This window comes from Lucilia cuprina, chromosome 6 (genome assembly GCF_022045245.1).
Source record: "Lucilia cuprina isolate Lc7/37 chromosome 6, ASM2204524v1, whole genome shotgun sequence".
Classification (NCBI taxonomy): Eukaryota; Metazoa; Arthropoda; class Insecta; order Diptera; family Calliphoridae; genus Lucilia; species Lucilia cuprina.
In genome coordinates, this window is record NC_060954.1 from 4,063,567 (window position 1) to 4,081,376 (window position 17,810).

At 33.1% G+C, this 17,810-nt stretch overlaps 1 protein-coding gene across 1 annotated transcript in view; it reads right to left on the reverse strand.

The window, feature by feature from the left end:
* The window catches only part of LOC111683872 (protein stum), a 24,247-nt gene extending 6,491 nt beyond the window's left edge, over positions 1 to 17,756 (reverse strand). Inside the window, exons 1-6 of the mRNA XM_046955750.1 lie at positions 17,742 to 17,756; positions 16,610 to 17,415; positions 15,967 to 16,542; positions 13,058 to 15,897; positions 12,275 to 13,010; positions 1,917 to 2,552 (exon numbers count right to left, since the gene is read on the reverse strand). Of these exons, the coding sequence (XP_046811706.1) occupies positions 1,917 to 2,552; positions 12,275 to 13,010; positions 13,058 to 15,897; positions 15,967 to 16,542; positions 16,610 to 17,415; positions 17,742 to 17,756 (5,609 nt within the window). The remainder of the gene's footprint in view (positions 1 to 1,916; positions 2,553 to 12,274; positions 13,011 to 13,057; positions 15,898 to 15,966; positions 16,543 to 16,609; positions 17,416 to 17,741) is intronic.
* Between the last annotated feature and the right edge of the window lie 54 nt (positions 17,757 to 17,810).

Here is a 17,810-nt window from a genome sequence, read left to right on the forward strand (position 1 = left end):
CTATAGACTAGACTATAGACTAGACTATAGACTAGACTATAGACTAGACTATAGACTAGACTATAGACTAGACTATAGACTAGACTATAGACTAGACTATAGACGAAAGATTTTACGACACAATTATTTTTTAAAAAGAAAATTTATAATTTTCCATTGCGTCCAGAAACTTTGGAATCACCCATAAAAAAAATCCAAAAACAATTCTTAAACATTCACATGGCATAAATGTACAGTTACTTTCAATTGTTGTATTTGCAGTTATTGTTATGTTTTCCCTGTAGCATTTTATAAAATTTGTTTTTTCTTTTTGAATTGAAAATTTCAATAAAATGGTTTTCGTGTACAAGTCAATTGAATATTAAATACAAACAGCTTAACTGAATGACTGACTGGTGGTTGCGTTAGTTGTTTCGTGGGTTATTTGCTTAAGACCCGTACTCATCAACAAACAGTCTTGAACTGGACATCACGTGAAACAGCACTTAATTTCAACAACTAAGAAAAAATACCCAAAATTAAAAAAAAACGACCAAAAAATTTTTCTAAGAATAACTATTTCAATAAAGAGTTTAAAAGAATTTTTCACACAAATACTTCACAATACAAGTCTAAAAGACCTTTTGCATAGTTTAATATAAAATTTTAATTATTTTAATAAGATTTCATGTCAAGGAGTGTATACAGATATAATAAAATCAAATAATAAAAAAATCGAAAAATTTGACCCAAATTTAAAAGCGCCAAAAAATCCAACATAAGACGTAATAAACGTAATAATCGTGTAAGAAAATTTAACGAGTGTTTATTTGTATATACTTTTAATAAAACTTCGCGTTAAAAAGAAATTATAAAATAAATAAAAGAAAAAACAGCAAAATAATGATACATAAGAAGGGTAAACGCAAAAGTTCAGTGGTTTTCCACATTGAATTACCGCACGAAATTAAGGCAGCGGAAAAATATTTTTACAGGTATTTTAAAAATTTGTTATAGTTAAAAAGTAATTTTCTAAGAAGTTGTTAAAATGTTTAAGATAACTAGTGGCTTGCAATGAAAAACGTTTATGAAGTGTTTTAAAAAGTTAATTTTCTGTACAAATATTCGTTGAAAATAATGTTTACTATGGAGTGCTCATAGGCGTATGATTGATTTTTTTGAAATAAATAATGCTCATACGCTCAGTAACACCTTAAATTGTTGACATTTAAGAAAATCATTATTTGATGGCAACAAAGTTCTTGGGTACACAGGAGTATATTAAAAGGTAAAAACTCATAGTGAAAAAATAGCAAACACTTTTCTGACCGAAAAGTGATTGAAAACAATTATTTTAACGAAAACGAGAGATTTTCAAAACATTTTTTTAACAAACACTGGATGAAATTCTAAACAATTTTCTTAAAGAACTCTGTATGAGATTCTAAAAAAAAATTCTTAACGAAATTCTTTTCGAAAACTGGTTGAGATTCTCAACAATTTTCTTAACGAAAACTGGTTGAGATTCTCAACAATTTTCTTACCGAAAACTGGTTGAGATTCTCAACAATTTTCTTCACGAAAACTGGTTGAAATTCTCAACAATTTTCTTAATGAAAACTGGTTAAGATCACCAACAACTTACCTAACGAAATATAGATTAGATTCTCAACAATTTTCTTAACGAAAACTGGTTGAGATTCTCAACAATTTTCTTAACGAAAACTGGTTGAGATTCTCAACAATTTTCTTAACGAAAACTGGTTGAGATCTCAACAATTTTCTTAATGAATAGTGGTTGAGATTCCCAACAATTTTCTGATCGAAAACTGGTTGAGACTCTCAACAATTTTCTTAACGAAAACTAATTGACATTCTCAACAATTTTTTAACGAAAACTAGTTCAAATTAAGAACTTGTTTAGATTTTCTACTTACTCTTTAACTGCCACATCTTGACCCTCCACAATAGACCCATCCGTGGCCGTAATACCTCTTTCAGGATCTTCCCAAGCAGCTGTGGAACCTCCTGCCACCGAACTAACGGCTGAACCTTGAACTGGACCACGCTTTTTGCGACAAGGTATACAAAAGCAACATTTCTTTACCTCCGTTTCATCGCCCGTCTTCGGATCGATTTTATTAACCGAACGACAACAGAATATCTTACTTAAACACAAACCACATTTACTTTGTTTTGGTGGTCCCATGGGTCTAAAGGAAGTTTCCTTAAAACGTTCTTCTTTCTTAAGTGACAACGATGAGTCCATTGAATCTTTTGGCTTTTTCTTACAATTTCTACAACAATTTAATTTTTGCCAACAAGAAGTTTTTGTCTTTTCCTTTTCATCGACTATTTCGAGATGTGTGGTGGTGGCACTACTGGTAGCTGAGAGTACTGGCTGTTCAGCCTCATCTTTGTTTGAGGATTTTTTGCGTTGACAACAGCGTGAACAGCGCAAACGACGACATGGCATACAGAATTTAGCACAACAACGACAGCAGCCTTTGGGCGTGGTCCCCTCTTCTTCGTCGGAGAGCGATTTGTTTTCCAAATACTCCTGACTGCCGGATCTATAAGAAAAGTTGAGTATAGTTGAGATTATTTGTAAATTTCTTAAAATATTTACAATATTTTCATATTTGCATATTTAATATAAATTTCTTTAAGTACACTTGACCCTGCTTATTAACATTGAATAAAGGCTGTCATAATATTACAAAAGAGTTATGAAGACAAGAGATATGTAAACATATTATAAAAAAATTGTAAAGTCAAAGGTCATTTCAAAATATTTCCTTTTTTTTCCGCTAAAAACAAAAAACCTTTACTGCATATATGCACATGCAGCAAATCCTTTGTAATTTCCTATAATGAAAAACTGCCAACAAGAAAAGGACAATGCCAATGTGAATCTATAATACTAACGGAAACTAGTTATAATACAAATATAACAAAACTAGATTGTTTAAATACAAAACGTTTTAAACTCTTAACAATGATTAAACTTGGGAATCGAAAAAAAACTGAGGAGAAAAAACTCTAAAACGGAAGTGATACATTACCATATTGTGGATACAGTGTCAAGATAATAATCATTGTAATAATAAGCCATTAAATTTAAAGGACATTTCTACTTACTCTTTCAAAAAACTTGTCAGTTATAAAACTCCATTTCTTTTTTTTCTTTTTGCTTGCTATTTACCTGAGGTTTTCATTTGATTTTCTTTTACCGCAAATGCAGGTTATGAATATTTTATTTCTTTGATTGGCTTTTGGCAGGGGTGGTTTAACGATTTCTTACCTTTTGCTCCTTTTAAAATTGCATGTTTCAATTTACATACATGTAATATAAAATATGCAAATATTTTTGTTTTTTTTTTTTTTTTGGAAAAATAAATGAAAAAGGTGTGTTCGATATTAGTGAATATTTAAATATTTATAAAAATGACCTGATTTATTTCTCTAAACACTTATTGTGTGTTTCAATTGAGCTGGTGTAATGTGAAACTAAAGGTTGCAATGATTTATATATATTTTTTTATAAATTTAAATATAATAAGTTGTTCTTAGAAGCGTATGAGTTATATTTTAGGAATTTTAGATTTCGCATAAACAATATGTATTTGTTTCAATCGTTTAGAAAAAATATTAAAAAATAGTTAGGAAAATTAAGAATCTCAACCACATTTCGTTAAGAAAATTGTTGAGAATTTCAAACAGTTTTTTTAAGAAAATTATTGAGAATCTCATCTACATGTCGATAAGAATTTCATCCACATGAAAGAAAATTATTGAAAATCTCAATCAGTTTTCGTTAAGAAAATTGTTGAGAATCTCAACCAGTTTTCGTTAAGAAAATTGTTGAGAATCTCAACCAGTTTTCGTTAAGAAAATTGTTGAGAATCTCAACCAGTTTTCGTTAAGAAAATTGTTGAGAATCTCAACCAGTTTTCGTTAAGAAAATTGTTGAGAATCTCAAACAGTTTTCGTTAAGAAAGTTTTTGAGAATCTTAAACAGTTTTCGTTAAGAAAATTTTTGAGAATCTCAACCAGTTTTCGTTAAGAAAATTTGGGAGTATCTCAACCAGTTTTCGTTAAGAAAATTGTTGAGAATCTCAACCAGTTTTCGTTAAGAAAATTGTTGAGAATCTCAATCAGTTTTCGTTAAGAAAATTGTTGAGAATCTCAAACAGTTTTCGTTAAGAAAATTGTTGAGAATCTCATCCACATTTCGCAAAGAAAATTGTAGAGAATCTCATCCACATTTCGCAAAGAAAATTGTATAGAATCTCAACAAGTTTCCGTTAAGAAAATTGTTAAGAATCTCATATACATTACGTTGAGAAAATTATTGAGAATCTCAACCAGTTTTCGTTAAGAAAGTTCTAGGGAATCTTATCCACATTTCGTTAAGAAAATTGTTTGAAATCTCATTCAGATTTCGTAAAGAAAATTGTTGGACAATTTGGAGAATTTCGACCGGTTTTCCTTTAAAAAATTGTTAAAAATCTCATGCTTATTTTGTTGTAAAATGGTTTGAAATCTCATCATATTTTCCGTAAGAAAATTGAAAGTTAATAAAATTCTGCAAGAAAATAATTGTAGTATTATTTTTGGTATGGTGCCGTATGAGTGTTGGTATATATTGTGTATAACTTTTATACGACCTGGTGTTCTTTAATAAAATACTTAAATGGAAATTTACCAAAATTATCACTTTATTTACTTTTAAAGATTTGACACTAACAACCATTAAATTCATGTTATTTTATTGCATTTAAGAGCTTTATTGGCAATTTTTGACTGTTTAATAGCAAATTTACTTAATGATGGCTTAACAAGATATTAGTTATTTTATATTTTTTCGTTAAGGAGTTGTTTTTTGGCAATTTGATTACCTTTTGAGTAATAAAATTAAAATATTTTAATCCCTAAGTTAAACAGTTTATTTTCCAAAATTTTTAAAATTTTCACATATAACAAACTAAACAAAAAAACACAACTTGACCGCTTGGCAAACACAACTGAAACTTATTTTAATCATGTGGTATTTTATTTATTCATTCAACTTTTGGTGAAAAAAATTCTTAATGAAAACTATATACTACCTAAGACACTCTAAACAATAAATTTACAGTCAAAAAAAAAAACCTAAAGGCTTTATATACGTTTAAACCTATCGTATGTTAGTTGTAAACATTTTTACGTATGAGCAATTTTAATTTAAAAAAATATCCAAAGTCATGGTGAAAAACGAATTTGCTTACACCCTGTTTTAAATAACAACAATAATGATTAACAAGTTTTAAAGCAGTAAAACTTAACAATATTTGCTATTTCAGTAGGGTAAGGAATTTGGACAGAAAATAAAAACATTATTTTTATTATTGTTGAAAAAAAAGCTTTATAAAGCTAAATTTTATTTTTTTATTACTAAAGCAATTACCCAGAAGTTGCTTAAAAAGTTGTACTTTACAACTCGTCACAAGGTCAATTTTGATTGTTTGTGATGGGTTGTTTTGGCTAAAGTGTTTGAGGTTTTATGTTTTATTGTTGGCATTTTGGCCATTGGTTTGAGCGTTTTTGGCAGCCAAGAGTTTGAGCTACTTAATATGCAATAAATAACAATTTGTTTTTAATTGATGACATGCAAAAGAAGTGCCAGGCGGATTTTTTGGTTTAGAATACAAAAAAGTTTTTGCTTCGGAAAAGCGTTAAGAATCTAGACGATTTTTCAAATCCTGAACAAATATAGTTTTCGTCTGGAAAATTGTTCAGAATCTCTGTCACATTTCGTTAAGAAAATTGTTGAGAATCTCAACCAGTTTTCGTTAAGAAAATTGTTGAGAATCTCAACCAGTTTTCATTAAGAAAATTGTTGAGAATCTCAACCAGTTTTCGTTAAGAAAATCGTTGAGAATCTCAACCAGTTTTCGTTAAGAAAATTGTTGAGAATCTCAACCAGTTTTCGTTAAGAAAATTGTTGAGAATCTCAACCAGTTTTCGTTAAGAAAATTGTTGAGAATCTCAACCAGTTTTCGTTAAGAAAATTGTTGAGAATCTCAACCAGTTTTCGTTAAGAAAATTGTTGAGAATCTCAACCAGTTTTCGTTAAGAAAATTGTTGAGAATCTCAACCAGTTTTCGTTAAGAAAATTGTTGAGAATCTCAACCAGTTTTCGTTAAGAAAATTGTTGAGAATCTCAACCAGTTTTCGTTAAGAAAATTGTTGAGAATCTCAACCAGTTTTCGTTAAGAAAATTGTTGAGAATCTCAACCAGTTTTCGTTAAGAAAATTGTTGAGAATCTCAACCAGTTTTCGTTAAGAAAATTGTTGAGAATCTCAACCAGTTTTCGTTAAGAAAATTGTTGAGAATCTCAACCAGTTTTCGTTAAGAAAATTGTTGAGAATCTCAACCAGTTTTCGTTAAGAAAATTGTTGAGAATCTAATCTATATTTCGTTAGGTAAGTTGTTGGTGATCTTAACCAGTTTTCATTAAGAAAATTGTTGAGAATTTCAACCAGTTTTCGTGAAGAAAATTGTTGAGAATCTCAACCAGTTTTCGGTAAGAAAATTGTTGAGAATCTCAACCAGTTTTCGTTAAGAAAATTGTTGAGAATCTCAACCAGTTTTCGAAAAGAATTTCGTTAAGAATTTTTTTTTAGAATCTCATACAGAGTTCTTTAAGAAAATTGTTTAGAATTTCATCCAGTGTTTGTTAAAAAAATGTTTTGAAAATCTCTCGTTTTCGTTAAAATAATTGTTTTCAATCACTTTTCGGTCAGAAAAGTGTTTGCTATTTTTTCACTATGAGTTTTTACCTTTTAATATACTCCTGTGTACCCAAGAACTTTGTTGCCATCAAATAATGATTTTCTTAAATGTCAACAATTTAAGGTGTTACTGAGCGTATGAGCATTATTTATTTCAAAAAAATCAATCATACGCCTATGAGCACTCCATAGTAAACATTATTTTCAACGAATATTTGTACAGAAAATTAACTTTTTAAAACACTTCATAAACGTTTTTCATTGCAAGCCACTAGTTATCTTAAACATTTTAACAACTTCTTAGAAAATTACTTTTTAACTATAACAAATTTTTAAAATACCTGTAAAAATATTTTTCCGCTGCCTTAATTTCGTGCGGTAATTCAATGTGGAAAACCACTGAACTTTTGCGTTTACCCTTCTTATGTATCATTATTTTGCTGTTTTTTCTTTTATTTATTTTATAATTTCTTTTTAACGCGAAGTTTTATTAAAAGTATATACAAAATAAACACTCGTTAAATTTTCTTACACGATTATTACGTTTATTACGTCTTATGTTGGATTTTTTGGCGCTTTTAAATTTGGGTCAAATTTTTCGATTTTTTTATTATTTGATTTTATTATATCTGTATACACTCCTTGACATGAAATCTTATTAAAATAATTAAAATTTTATATTAAACTATGCAAAAGGTCTTTTAGACTTGTATTGTGAAGTATTTGTGTGAAAAATTCTTTTAAACTCTTTATTGAAATAGTTATTCTTAGAAAAATTTTTTGGTCGTTTTTTTTTAATTTTGGGTATTTTTTCTTAGTTGTTGAAATTAAGTGCTGTTTCACGTGATGTCCAGTTCAAGACTGTTTGTTGATGAGTACGGGTCTTAAGCAAATAACCCACGAAACAACTAACGCAACCACCAGTCAGTCATTCAGTTAAGCTGTTTGTATTTAATATTCAATTGACTTGTACACGAAAACCATTTTATTGAAATTTTCAATTCAAAAAGAAAAAACAAATTTTATAAAATGCTACAGGGAAAACATAACAATAACTGCAAATACAACAATTGAAAGTAACTGTACATTTATGCCATGTGAATGTTTAAGAATTGTTTTTGGATTTTTTTTATGGGTGATTCCAAAGTTTCTGGACGCAATGGAAAATTATAAATTTTCTTTTTAAAAAATAATTGTGTCGTAAAATCTTTCGTCTATAGTCTAGTCTATAGTCTAGTCTATAGTCTAGTCTATAGTCTAGTCTATAGTCTAGTCTATAGTCTAGTCTATAGTCTAGTCTATAGTCTAGTCTATAGTCTAGTCTATAGTCTAGTCTATAGTCTAGTCTATAGTCTAGTCTATAGTCTAGTCTATAGTCTAGTCTATAGTCTAGTCTATAGTCTAGTCTATAGTCTAGTCTATAGTCTAGTCTATAGTCTAGTCTATAGTCTAGTCTATAGTCTAGTCTATAGTCTAGTCTATAGTCTAGTCTATAGTCTAGTCTATAGTCTAGTCTATAGTCTAGTCTATAGTCTAGTCTATAGTCTAGTCTATAGTCTAGTCTATAGTCTAGTCTATAGTCTAGTCTATAGTCTAGTCTATAGTCTAGTCTATAGTCTAGTCTATAGTCTAGTCTATAGTCTAGTCTATAGTCTAGTCTATAGTCTAGTCTATAGTCTAGTCTATAGTCTAGTCTATAGTCTAGTCTATAGTCTAGTCTATAGTCTAGTCTATAGTCTAGTCTATAGTCTAGTCTATAGTCTAGTCTATAGTCTAGTCTATAGTCTAGTCTATAGTCTAGTCTATAGTCTAGTTTATAGTCTAGTCTATAGTCTAGTCTATAGTCTAGTCTATAGTCTAGTCTATAGTCTAGTCTATAGTCTAGTCTATAGTCTAGTCTATAGTCTAGTCTATAGTCTAGTCTATAGTCTAGTCTATAGTCTAGTCTATAGTCTAGTCTATAGTCTAGACTATATAGTTTAGACTCTATAGTTTAGCCAGTAGACCAGTCCATAGTCTAGTATTTAGTCTAGTCTATAGTCTAGAAAGTAGTATATTCTATAGTATATTCTATAGTGTAGTCTAAAGTCTAGTCGATAGTGTAGGCTATAGACTTCATATAGATAGTATAATCTAGTCTTTAGTCTATAGTCTAATCTTTAGTCTAGTCTATTGTTTTTTTATAGTCTAGTCATCGGTCTAGTCAATTGGTATAGTCTAAGTCTTTTAGGCCGGGCTATGGGGAATGACCCATATATGAATAACAAAAATCAAAACTTTAAATAGTTATAAAAAAGTTGTTCTTTATAACTGCAATATTTGCAACAAAATGTTCGATAACACACACATATACACTTCGCCATATACACATTTTTCTTCATGAGTGTATGTGTGTGTTTGTTAAAAAGTACTTCTACTATTGCAAACACAAATATGTACATGAAGGACGTGACATGCTATATAACGGAAATCCTAAAAGAGGTGGTCGCCGCTGTTGTTCTTACTAGGATGTAGTCGCCTCTGACGCTGTCGTCGTGTATGGTCGTCAATAAAAGTTAAAGTAAAAACAAAAACAAAAAACTGTTTGCGGTTTTAAAACATTGTACAGAGTAGTTATGCAAATTATTATTGTTGTAGTTAGTGTAAAGAATAATAATTGTTGTAGTATTAGTTTGTTTTATTTCCTTTATAGGGGTCACCTTACCATTTTATTGTTTACAAGTATGTGTTTAATTTAACTCATACTCTTTTTTATTGGTATTTATAATTTATGCCTGTATGTGTGATTGTTAGCCGTAGAATTTCCTTATGTTTTGTTAAGTATGTCTGTTGGTATTATATAGCGTGCTCAGAACAGCAAAAGATATTGTGAGAAGTTCCTTTTGAAAGTTTTAGTCATGGTTTTCTAAATTCCAGGTATATATTTATATCCACTAGTGTCAGAGTTATTACCCAAAATTATTTGCAGAATTTTATTTTAAACAAATAAATTTTTATATATTTTTTTAATTAAAGATTTTTAAACATTTTTCTATTTTCAGGTAAGCCGACGTTATGTTCATATATGTATACATATGTATATATTTGCAAGTATTCACTCCTTGTGAGTAGCCACTCGTCAGCCGTACCAGCATAGTTGTAAGTTTTATTATTTATATTAGCACTCAGTTTAGATTTTGTCTAGTACGAGTCACTCCATTGTACAATTATATTGAGTTGTATTGTAAATAAGAAATTTATGTTAATTAACTAGTGCTGTTAAAAAGAAAGCGAAATTTTTAGCGAATAAATCTAATAGAAAAGAACATAGTTCAACAAAATCCTTAGAATCTGAATATTTTTAAACTTAATTTTTCAATAAGAAACTTGTTTAGAATCTCAACAAGTTTCCTTTAAGAACTATCTGATCAATTTTTTATTATGAAAATTATTAAGAATCATTCAGAAACTTGTTATAAATCCAAAGATTCATTTAACAACTTTTTATAATCTGAACAAGATTTCGTTGAGAAAATCTATAGTCTAGTCTATAGTCTAGTCTATAGTCTAGTCTATAGTCTAGTCTATAGTCTAGTCTATAGTCTAGTCTATAGTCTAGTCTATAGTCTAGTCTATAATCTAGTCTATAATCTAGTCTATAGTCTAGTCTATAGTCTAGTCTATAGTCTAGTATAGACTATAGACTAGACTGGATTTAATACTGAAACCGCTGCTTCAATAGGTTGTGTTGGTGGTAGAGGACTTTTGGAGGACATTTTACCCTCTTGACCCTCTGCTGTACCCAGACGTGATACTGATTCACCTTTTTCCTTTTTGGAGCCTGATCTTTTTTCTACTACTGTCGTTACACTAGGTGTAGGAGAACCTGCACTATCCGAGGTGAGACCCATATCCTGTTCCAAACTTTTGAGATCTGTAAGATTCTCATTGATGGTTTTTTGTATTTCTTCCGTGGCTTCTGTTACCGTTTTTTGTATATTCTAGTCTATAGTCTAGTCTATAGTCTAGTCTATAGTCTAGTCTATAGTCTAGTCTATAGTCTAGTCTATAGTCTAGTCTATAGTCTAGTCTATAGTCTAGTCTATAGTCTAGTCTATAGTCTAGTCTATAGTCTAGTCTATAGTCTAGTCTATAGTCTAGTCTATAGTCTAGTCTATAGTCTGGTCTATAGTCTAGTCTATAGTCTGGTCTATAGTCTAGTTTTTATTCCATTTATATTAAATGTTGGAAGTTCGGTTGAACAGTTCTTCCAATTTAGATTACCCCTAGCCACCAATCGTCAAGGTCACCTAGCTATTTTAACAATCGTCACCTGATAGACTACGCAGAGACAGCAAAAATCTTTAGGGGTCACTAAAGTGACGATTGTCTTTAACCTCGAATAACGAAATAAAGCAACCAGGTTGTTAGACGTAAATGGAAACCTCTGTCTTTTTCGAATTCATTGACTATTTATCGAACTACTGGGATGTTAAAATAAAGTTTAAAGGTCAAGCATGTATTACAACTTTTTCTAGCAATTCATATCTATGTATATATGTTTGAATTACCATACTCCCACTCTTGCAATCTTCTTCTAAAGTAATCATATTTTTTGACCTTTAACCTCAACCGGTAAAAATAATATACAATATCAACCAACAATAAAGAATACGTTTAAAAAAGTTACATACTACATACATATGTTCATGTGCATGATAGAAAATGCAAATAATGGTAAAAAATGTAAATATGTATGTACATTTGTGTGTATTACAACATAATGGGTGCTAAGAAAAAAATTATATATTAATTTTGAAAATTATAATTCATTCCTAAATTTGTATCGAATGAAAAATGTACAAAATTCGATTTTAAAATTTGAAAATTTTTTATTTGAAATCAATTTAAGTAGATAGTAATTTTGAAAATTTAACAAGAAAAATAATTTTATAAAATATTTTACTATAAGGTGTTTGGTATTTCTAAACTAACACCTTAACATCAATTACCCTCTTTTGTTCATGCATGCATGTACATGCAAATTTTCACATACACACACTTTAACATTAATAAACCATAGTAAAAAGCTTCACATGTACTAAAAATATTGATGTATGAAAAACAGTGGAGCAAAACATACGCGTTTTGAAACTTCAGGTTAGAGGTAGTTTTTAATTTATCTTAACAACTTATACTACTGCAGTTATTTTTCAGTTAAAATTTTTTTATAAGCTGTCATGCAATTTCTTAATCACTGACTGAGTTTTAATGTGTATTTGAGAGAAAAAGAAAAATAAAAAGTTAAAAAAAATGTGTCAGTAATGTGATGGTTCTTAAGCATACACGTCATACATGGATGCATTCAGAGGAAGCCTAGCGAATATTTTTGTGCTACGAGTTATTAAGCGTACAATAACCTTAAAACTGTCAAGATTCTTTGGCATATTCCATAAGCATTAGAAAAACTAAATAAGTTAAAAATCCACTACTAGTTCATCAAAATTTTTTATAAGCCAAATGTAAAATTCTCACTTACCCTTTGCCACTGCCCACTTGTGAACCACCCTGTCCATCTGGTGATCTACGTTTTGCTTCTGTTTCATAGTCTTCAGCAGGACCACCATCAGCTCTATCCAAAGCATCAGATTCCATAGCAGATTGTACTTTGTCATCAACTTCACCGCCTGCAGTCTCGCCTTGATAACTCTGCAAATTTGCACTTTCACAGTCAACTTCAGGCAATACTGATATAGCACGTTCACTAACCCTTTCAGTTGTACCACCTGCAGTAGTTAACGCTGTTCCTTTACCCACATTACCAGCATCCAATTGTGATGAACCATTACTCATAGCCGATGCAGCTGTTGCATGAGTCTCATCTGGATTTAATACTGAAACCGCTGCTTCAATAGGTTGTGTTGGTGGTAGAGGACTTTTGGAGGACATTTTACCCTCTTGACCCTCTGCTGTACCCAGACGTGATACTGATTCACCTTTTTCCTTTTTGGAGCCTGATCTTTTTTCTACTACTGTCGTTACACTAGGTGTAGGAGAACCTGCACTATCCGAGGTGAGACCCATATCCTGTTCCAAACTTTTGAGATCTGTAAGATTCTCATTGATGGTTTTTTGTATTTCTTCCGTGGCTTCTGTTACCGTTTTTTGTATATTCTCCAAAGTTTTTTGTGACTTTTCCAATATAGCCGCGGGTATAGAGCCACCTTCCGCTAAAGCCATTTCCGCTAATTGTTGGGTAGGTGAGGGTGCTGAAACTTATAACTTATTATAACAAAACCTTTAGTGTACTTAATATACTTACCTTCCACCTCCTTGGTCTCTACTTCGGGTATTAATAAGTCTAAAGTCTTTTTACTAATAGTGCTATCGGTTCTTTTCTTAAGCAAGCTAATTTTGGAACTTACACGCATTATAGCAACTGAAGAGGGTTGCTTCTTCAGTGTCGTTAACATGGGTACTGCCACATTGGTTGCCGCAGAGTTTTGTGCTTGTTCCTCAGTCATTTTGCTTACCCCTGCAGTTTCATCATTTTTCTGTTGTTTGGCTTCCGCAATATCGGCCGCCTTGCTACTCTCCACTTTGGCACCAGCCTCTTTTGCTCCTTTATTAAGACCCTTTTTATCTGCCGGTGTATCTTTACCATTCTTTTTGCCTAATGTTGGGGTTTTCGCGGCGTTAGCTTTCTTTTTAATACTAAGACTAGTTGGTTCTCTTGTTGCTGGTTTTCCACTGATTGCTGGCTTTATAGAGACATTAGAAGGTTCTCTTTTGACAGCAGCAGGTTTTTGTATGCTGCCGGTTGGCTTCTTTGTCATAGCTCCTTGTTTTGCTACCGATGAGGGCGTTCTTTTAACACTGGTTTCGGGTTTTCGAACTGATGTTGGTATTTTTTTGGCACTTGCTGGTTGTTTTGTTGGTGTTTTTGCTTTTGCTTTAAGCGAAGATGTTCTGCGTAGATCTGTGGTGATATTGGGTTTCTTTTTACTGGGCGGTGATTTCGTAGAACTTCTACCGTTTTCATGACTAACTGGTATGCGTGATCTAGAAACTCGATCGGGACTGGATCGCGCCTTACTGCGACTACGACTGCGGCAACCTTTTGCTTTCATTCCCGCTGGACTTATAGATCCTCTTCGAGATAATCCCTTCTTTTTGATTTTAGGACTAAGAGATACAGATTTTCTTCTTGCTGACACTGGTTTTGGAGGTGTTTTCCGTCCCACTATAGGAGAAATGCTACCACCTCTCTTGGAGGAATGCATACTAAGACGAGAATTTGATCTAGAATTTGCTATATCCTTGGCTTGTTCCATACGTGAAGTGGGCCTTGATCCCGGCAATGATATAGGTCTAGTTGAGGCTCTTGATGTCGATCTAGAAGCGTTTCTAGATGTGGCTCTTGATTGTGCTCGAGAACCCGGTTGGGATGTTACATATTGCGAAGCTCTTGAACCTGAACGACTGGTGGCAATTTGTGAAGTACGTCCTCCTTCTCTGTCTTGATAGTTTTTCATGATTGAACCAGCTCGTGAACGCCTGCCCACTTCAGGATAGTCTTTTATAGGGGATCCAGTTCTTGAACGAATTTGTGAGGTACGTCCTTCTGTTTCTTGGTATTCTTTCATAGGAGATGTAGTTCTTGAATAAATGCCACCACTACTTGTTGCCATTTGGGATAGACGTCCCCCAAGTTCTTGATATTCTTTAAGAGGCGATGTATTTCTGGAATATTCTCCAGGACGTACGGTCGTTTGTGAGAGACGGCCTCCAGTGTCTTGAAAGTCTTTCATAGGAGAGCTTGTTCTTGAATGTACTCCCGAACTGGAACCTATTTGCGATGAACGTCCTCCTAATTCCTGATAATCTTTCATGTTAGATACAGTTCTTGGTCGACCCCCAGTGGCCGTATACTCTTTATTGGGTGACCCTGTTCTGGAGGCTGTTCTGGATTCTCCATGTGAACTCATACGGGAATTCGATCGAGAATTTGCTTGACTTCTAATGGGTATTTTCGATATAGAATCCCTTCTTGAGTTGGTATCCGAAACACTATCAGATGAGGGAGCAGGAGGTCTAACAGTATGTAAAGGACTTTGCGCCGAGCTGCTGTCTTTATTGGGTGTACCAATTATAGGTGACAATGTGGTAGGCTTGGCAATTTTTGTTCTTGATGGACGACTTTGTGTGGTTCCTATACTAGAAGTTGACGAAGATTTTCGTCTTGTGGCAGGACTAGGTAACTGGAAGACAGACTTTCTTTGGGTTTGAGGTGTTTTGGGTTTAGTAGCTATGGAAGGGCGACGAAAACTAAAATCGGAAGTTGTTACGGTACTTAGATTAGAACTTCTTCGATCGGAAGTTGTTTGTGTAGAACTACGGCGGGATGGCGATGTTGAACTAGATCTTCTTCTACTAGTTTTATCATGCATAGGTGAGAGTATGGATTTTCTTTTACGTTCCAACCATAAGTCGTCCATGCTAGACCAGTTAGATTTAAGTGGAATGCGTGAGAGAGTATCCTCATGATTTAATACCTTAAGCAACCCCTTTTGTTTACGTGTTGGATTTGGATTAGGTTTAAGGGGTCTGGGTAAGGCTCCCGGTGGAAAAACAGCACTTTCGGGACCCAATTCTAATGCCGAACGATTAAGCCGAGGAATAGAAGTACGATAAGGATCTGTTATCAGAGGCAAAGCTTCACAACTTTTCATTTGAGGTCTTGTTGGTGTTTTAGCCATAGGCGGCAGTATTGAAGAACGTCTTCTCATATGCTGAGTTGGCAGTGTATCCTGAGAGGAAGTCAACGACTCTTTGTGCTGGAGTATACCTTTCTGTGGTGGCAGTTTGCTGGGACTATGACGTCCTGTCATATCGAATTGCACTGATGGACGTGGAGAATCATCAGCTGCTAGAGGTGTCGAAGAGGGAGGCATTAAATGAGGCAGTTTTAGCTGTGTGGACGATAAAGACTTTCGTTGCAATTGATGTTTGGGTAGGGATATTTGTTTTGTGGGTATCAAAGATGCTGAGGTGTGTTCGCGTGTCCGGAGATATCGGGGACTTTGTGGTTGTGAAGATTGAGGAGATTTATTACTTATTATGGTAAATGAGGTTTTCTTATGAAGTCTAGGTTGATCCACTCTAAAAGTATTTAGTTTTATGAAAATATTTATTTTAAATATGATTACTTTTATAGTTTAATGGACTCACCTATAATCCCCTCCTGTAGTTATTGAGTCTTTTAATATCACAGGTGATACTTCTCTTTTTAGCGGAGTTTGAGCTTGTGTTTTGACTAAATCATTTTCATCTATTAGGTGAGGTTTCGGCGGTATGGGTGGAGGGTATTCTTCTTCATCTGCAGGTTCTTGTTCCACCAATTGTGTGGGATATATACTTTTTCGCCTTTGTTTTATATACTCTCTAGGTGTCAACACGATATTTTCATCTAAAGATCTCAAACATGAGGGAGAAGGACTGGGAGGTCTTTCGGGCGCTTTCAAAGATTCCAAACATACCGAGGGTTTGCCTAAAGTTTGTGTAGCTTCTAGCAGACGTTCCTCGCCACTACTTGAACCATTGGAATCATTTATCATGGCGGCTACTGGTGAGTTCATGGGCATTTCATCTCGCTTAATAGACATAACATTTTTCGAGCTGGGTCTTAGTTTGGGCATTTTATTGAATTCCGGATAGTCAAGATTACCCGAACGAAACCATTCACCACTTGAGTATGATTCATTGGAGAATTGTCGTGGAAATGGACTTTCTAAAATTTGCGAAGGACTGGAGGCAAAAGGATATAATAAAATGTTAGAGACACTTCGATGTGGTTAATTATTCAAATACTTGCCTTAATGCTTGTAAATCCAGGGTATCCTCTGGAGTGCTGGACTTCCTAGTAGTACTCTGCATAAATTCCCTAATGGAATGTGCATCACTTATTGTGTAGGTTTCTTTTAGTTCTGATACATCCGCTGGTTCCTCACTATTATCATAAACAGTTGGTTTTTTAGTAATATCCTGGGGTGTGAGTAATAAATAGTTGGGTGAATTTTGAGGATCCGATGAGGATCCTCCACTTGAGTTGGCCAGAATTTGTATATCAGGTGGTTTGAGTCGGGGTATATTCGAGGGCATTATTTCAAAGTTTCGTTGCGAAGAAGTATTAGAAAATCTTCTACCCATAAGAGTAGTGTAGGGCACTTGAGGAAATAAACGCTGAGGCAGGGCAGAGCTGCTCAATGTCATTGTTTGCCCTAAAGTTTGCTCTTCTTCGGACGTAAGATCTACCGAAGTAGAACGTAAGTAATGTGAGGGCTGGAAGGCAGAGGTTAAAAAACCATCCGGTGGTGGAGGCGGTACTGGATCACCGAATAAACTGCTATAGGGAAGATCTTCATCCATATCCATATCTACTTCTGAGTTATTGCTTTGACGGGTGGAAGAACGTGAGACCAAATTATATCTGGAAGTTTGTGGCCTTAACGCAGAGGGAGCCATTATTTGATAGTTATAATCCAAAGGTATAATGGACGGAGTTTCACGATTTGTGGAAGACTGTGGCCTAGAGCTGGACTTATACAATGGTGGAGAGGATAATGAGGATGAAGATGATGGGTTCATATTAACATAAGTGTGACAATGTGGTGAGAAATTCTAATGAGCTATCCTCTGCTTTTATAGTTATTTTTTATTTAACAGCTGTTTGTACCAAATTCTACAATAAATTATTAAGTTAGTCTTTTTATAACAATCATTAAATTAAAATTTACTTACCTTTACTACATATTTTTTGCAAAATTGATTTGGAAATTGTCAAATTTTCTTGTTGCTTATCTTTGTGGAGTTCCATTAACCCTGACTGATGTCAGCTGCTTAAATTTTTGGCCGGTTTTTCTACTTGTTTGTTGGTGGCAGCACATGTAATATTGCACTATTTTATTGATTTGCTGAAATGCAGCCAAGATTTGTTGCTTACCCACCCCACCGCCAGGCATTTGTTGAAAAAAATCCGCTTTCCTTTCCCTTGGCTTTAGATTTTCGAATATCAA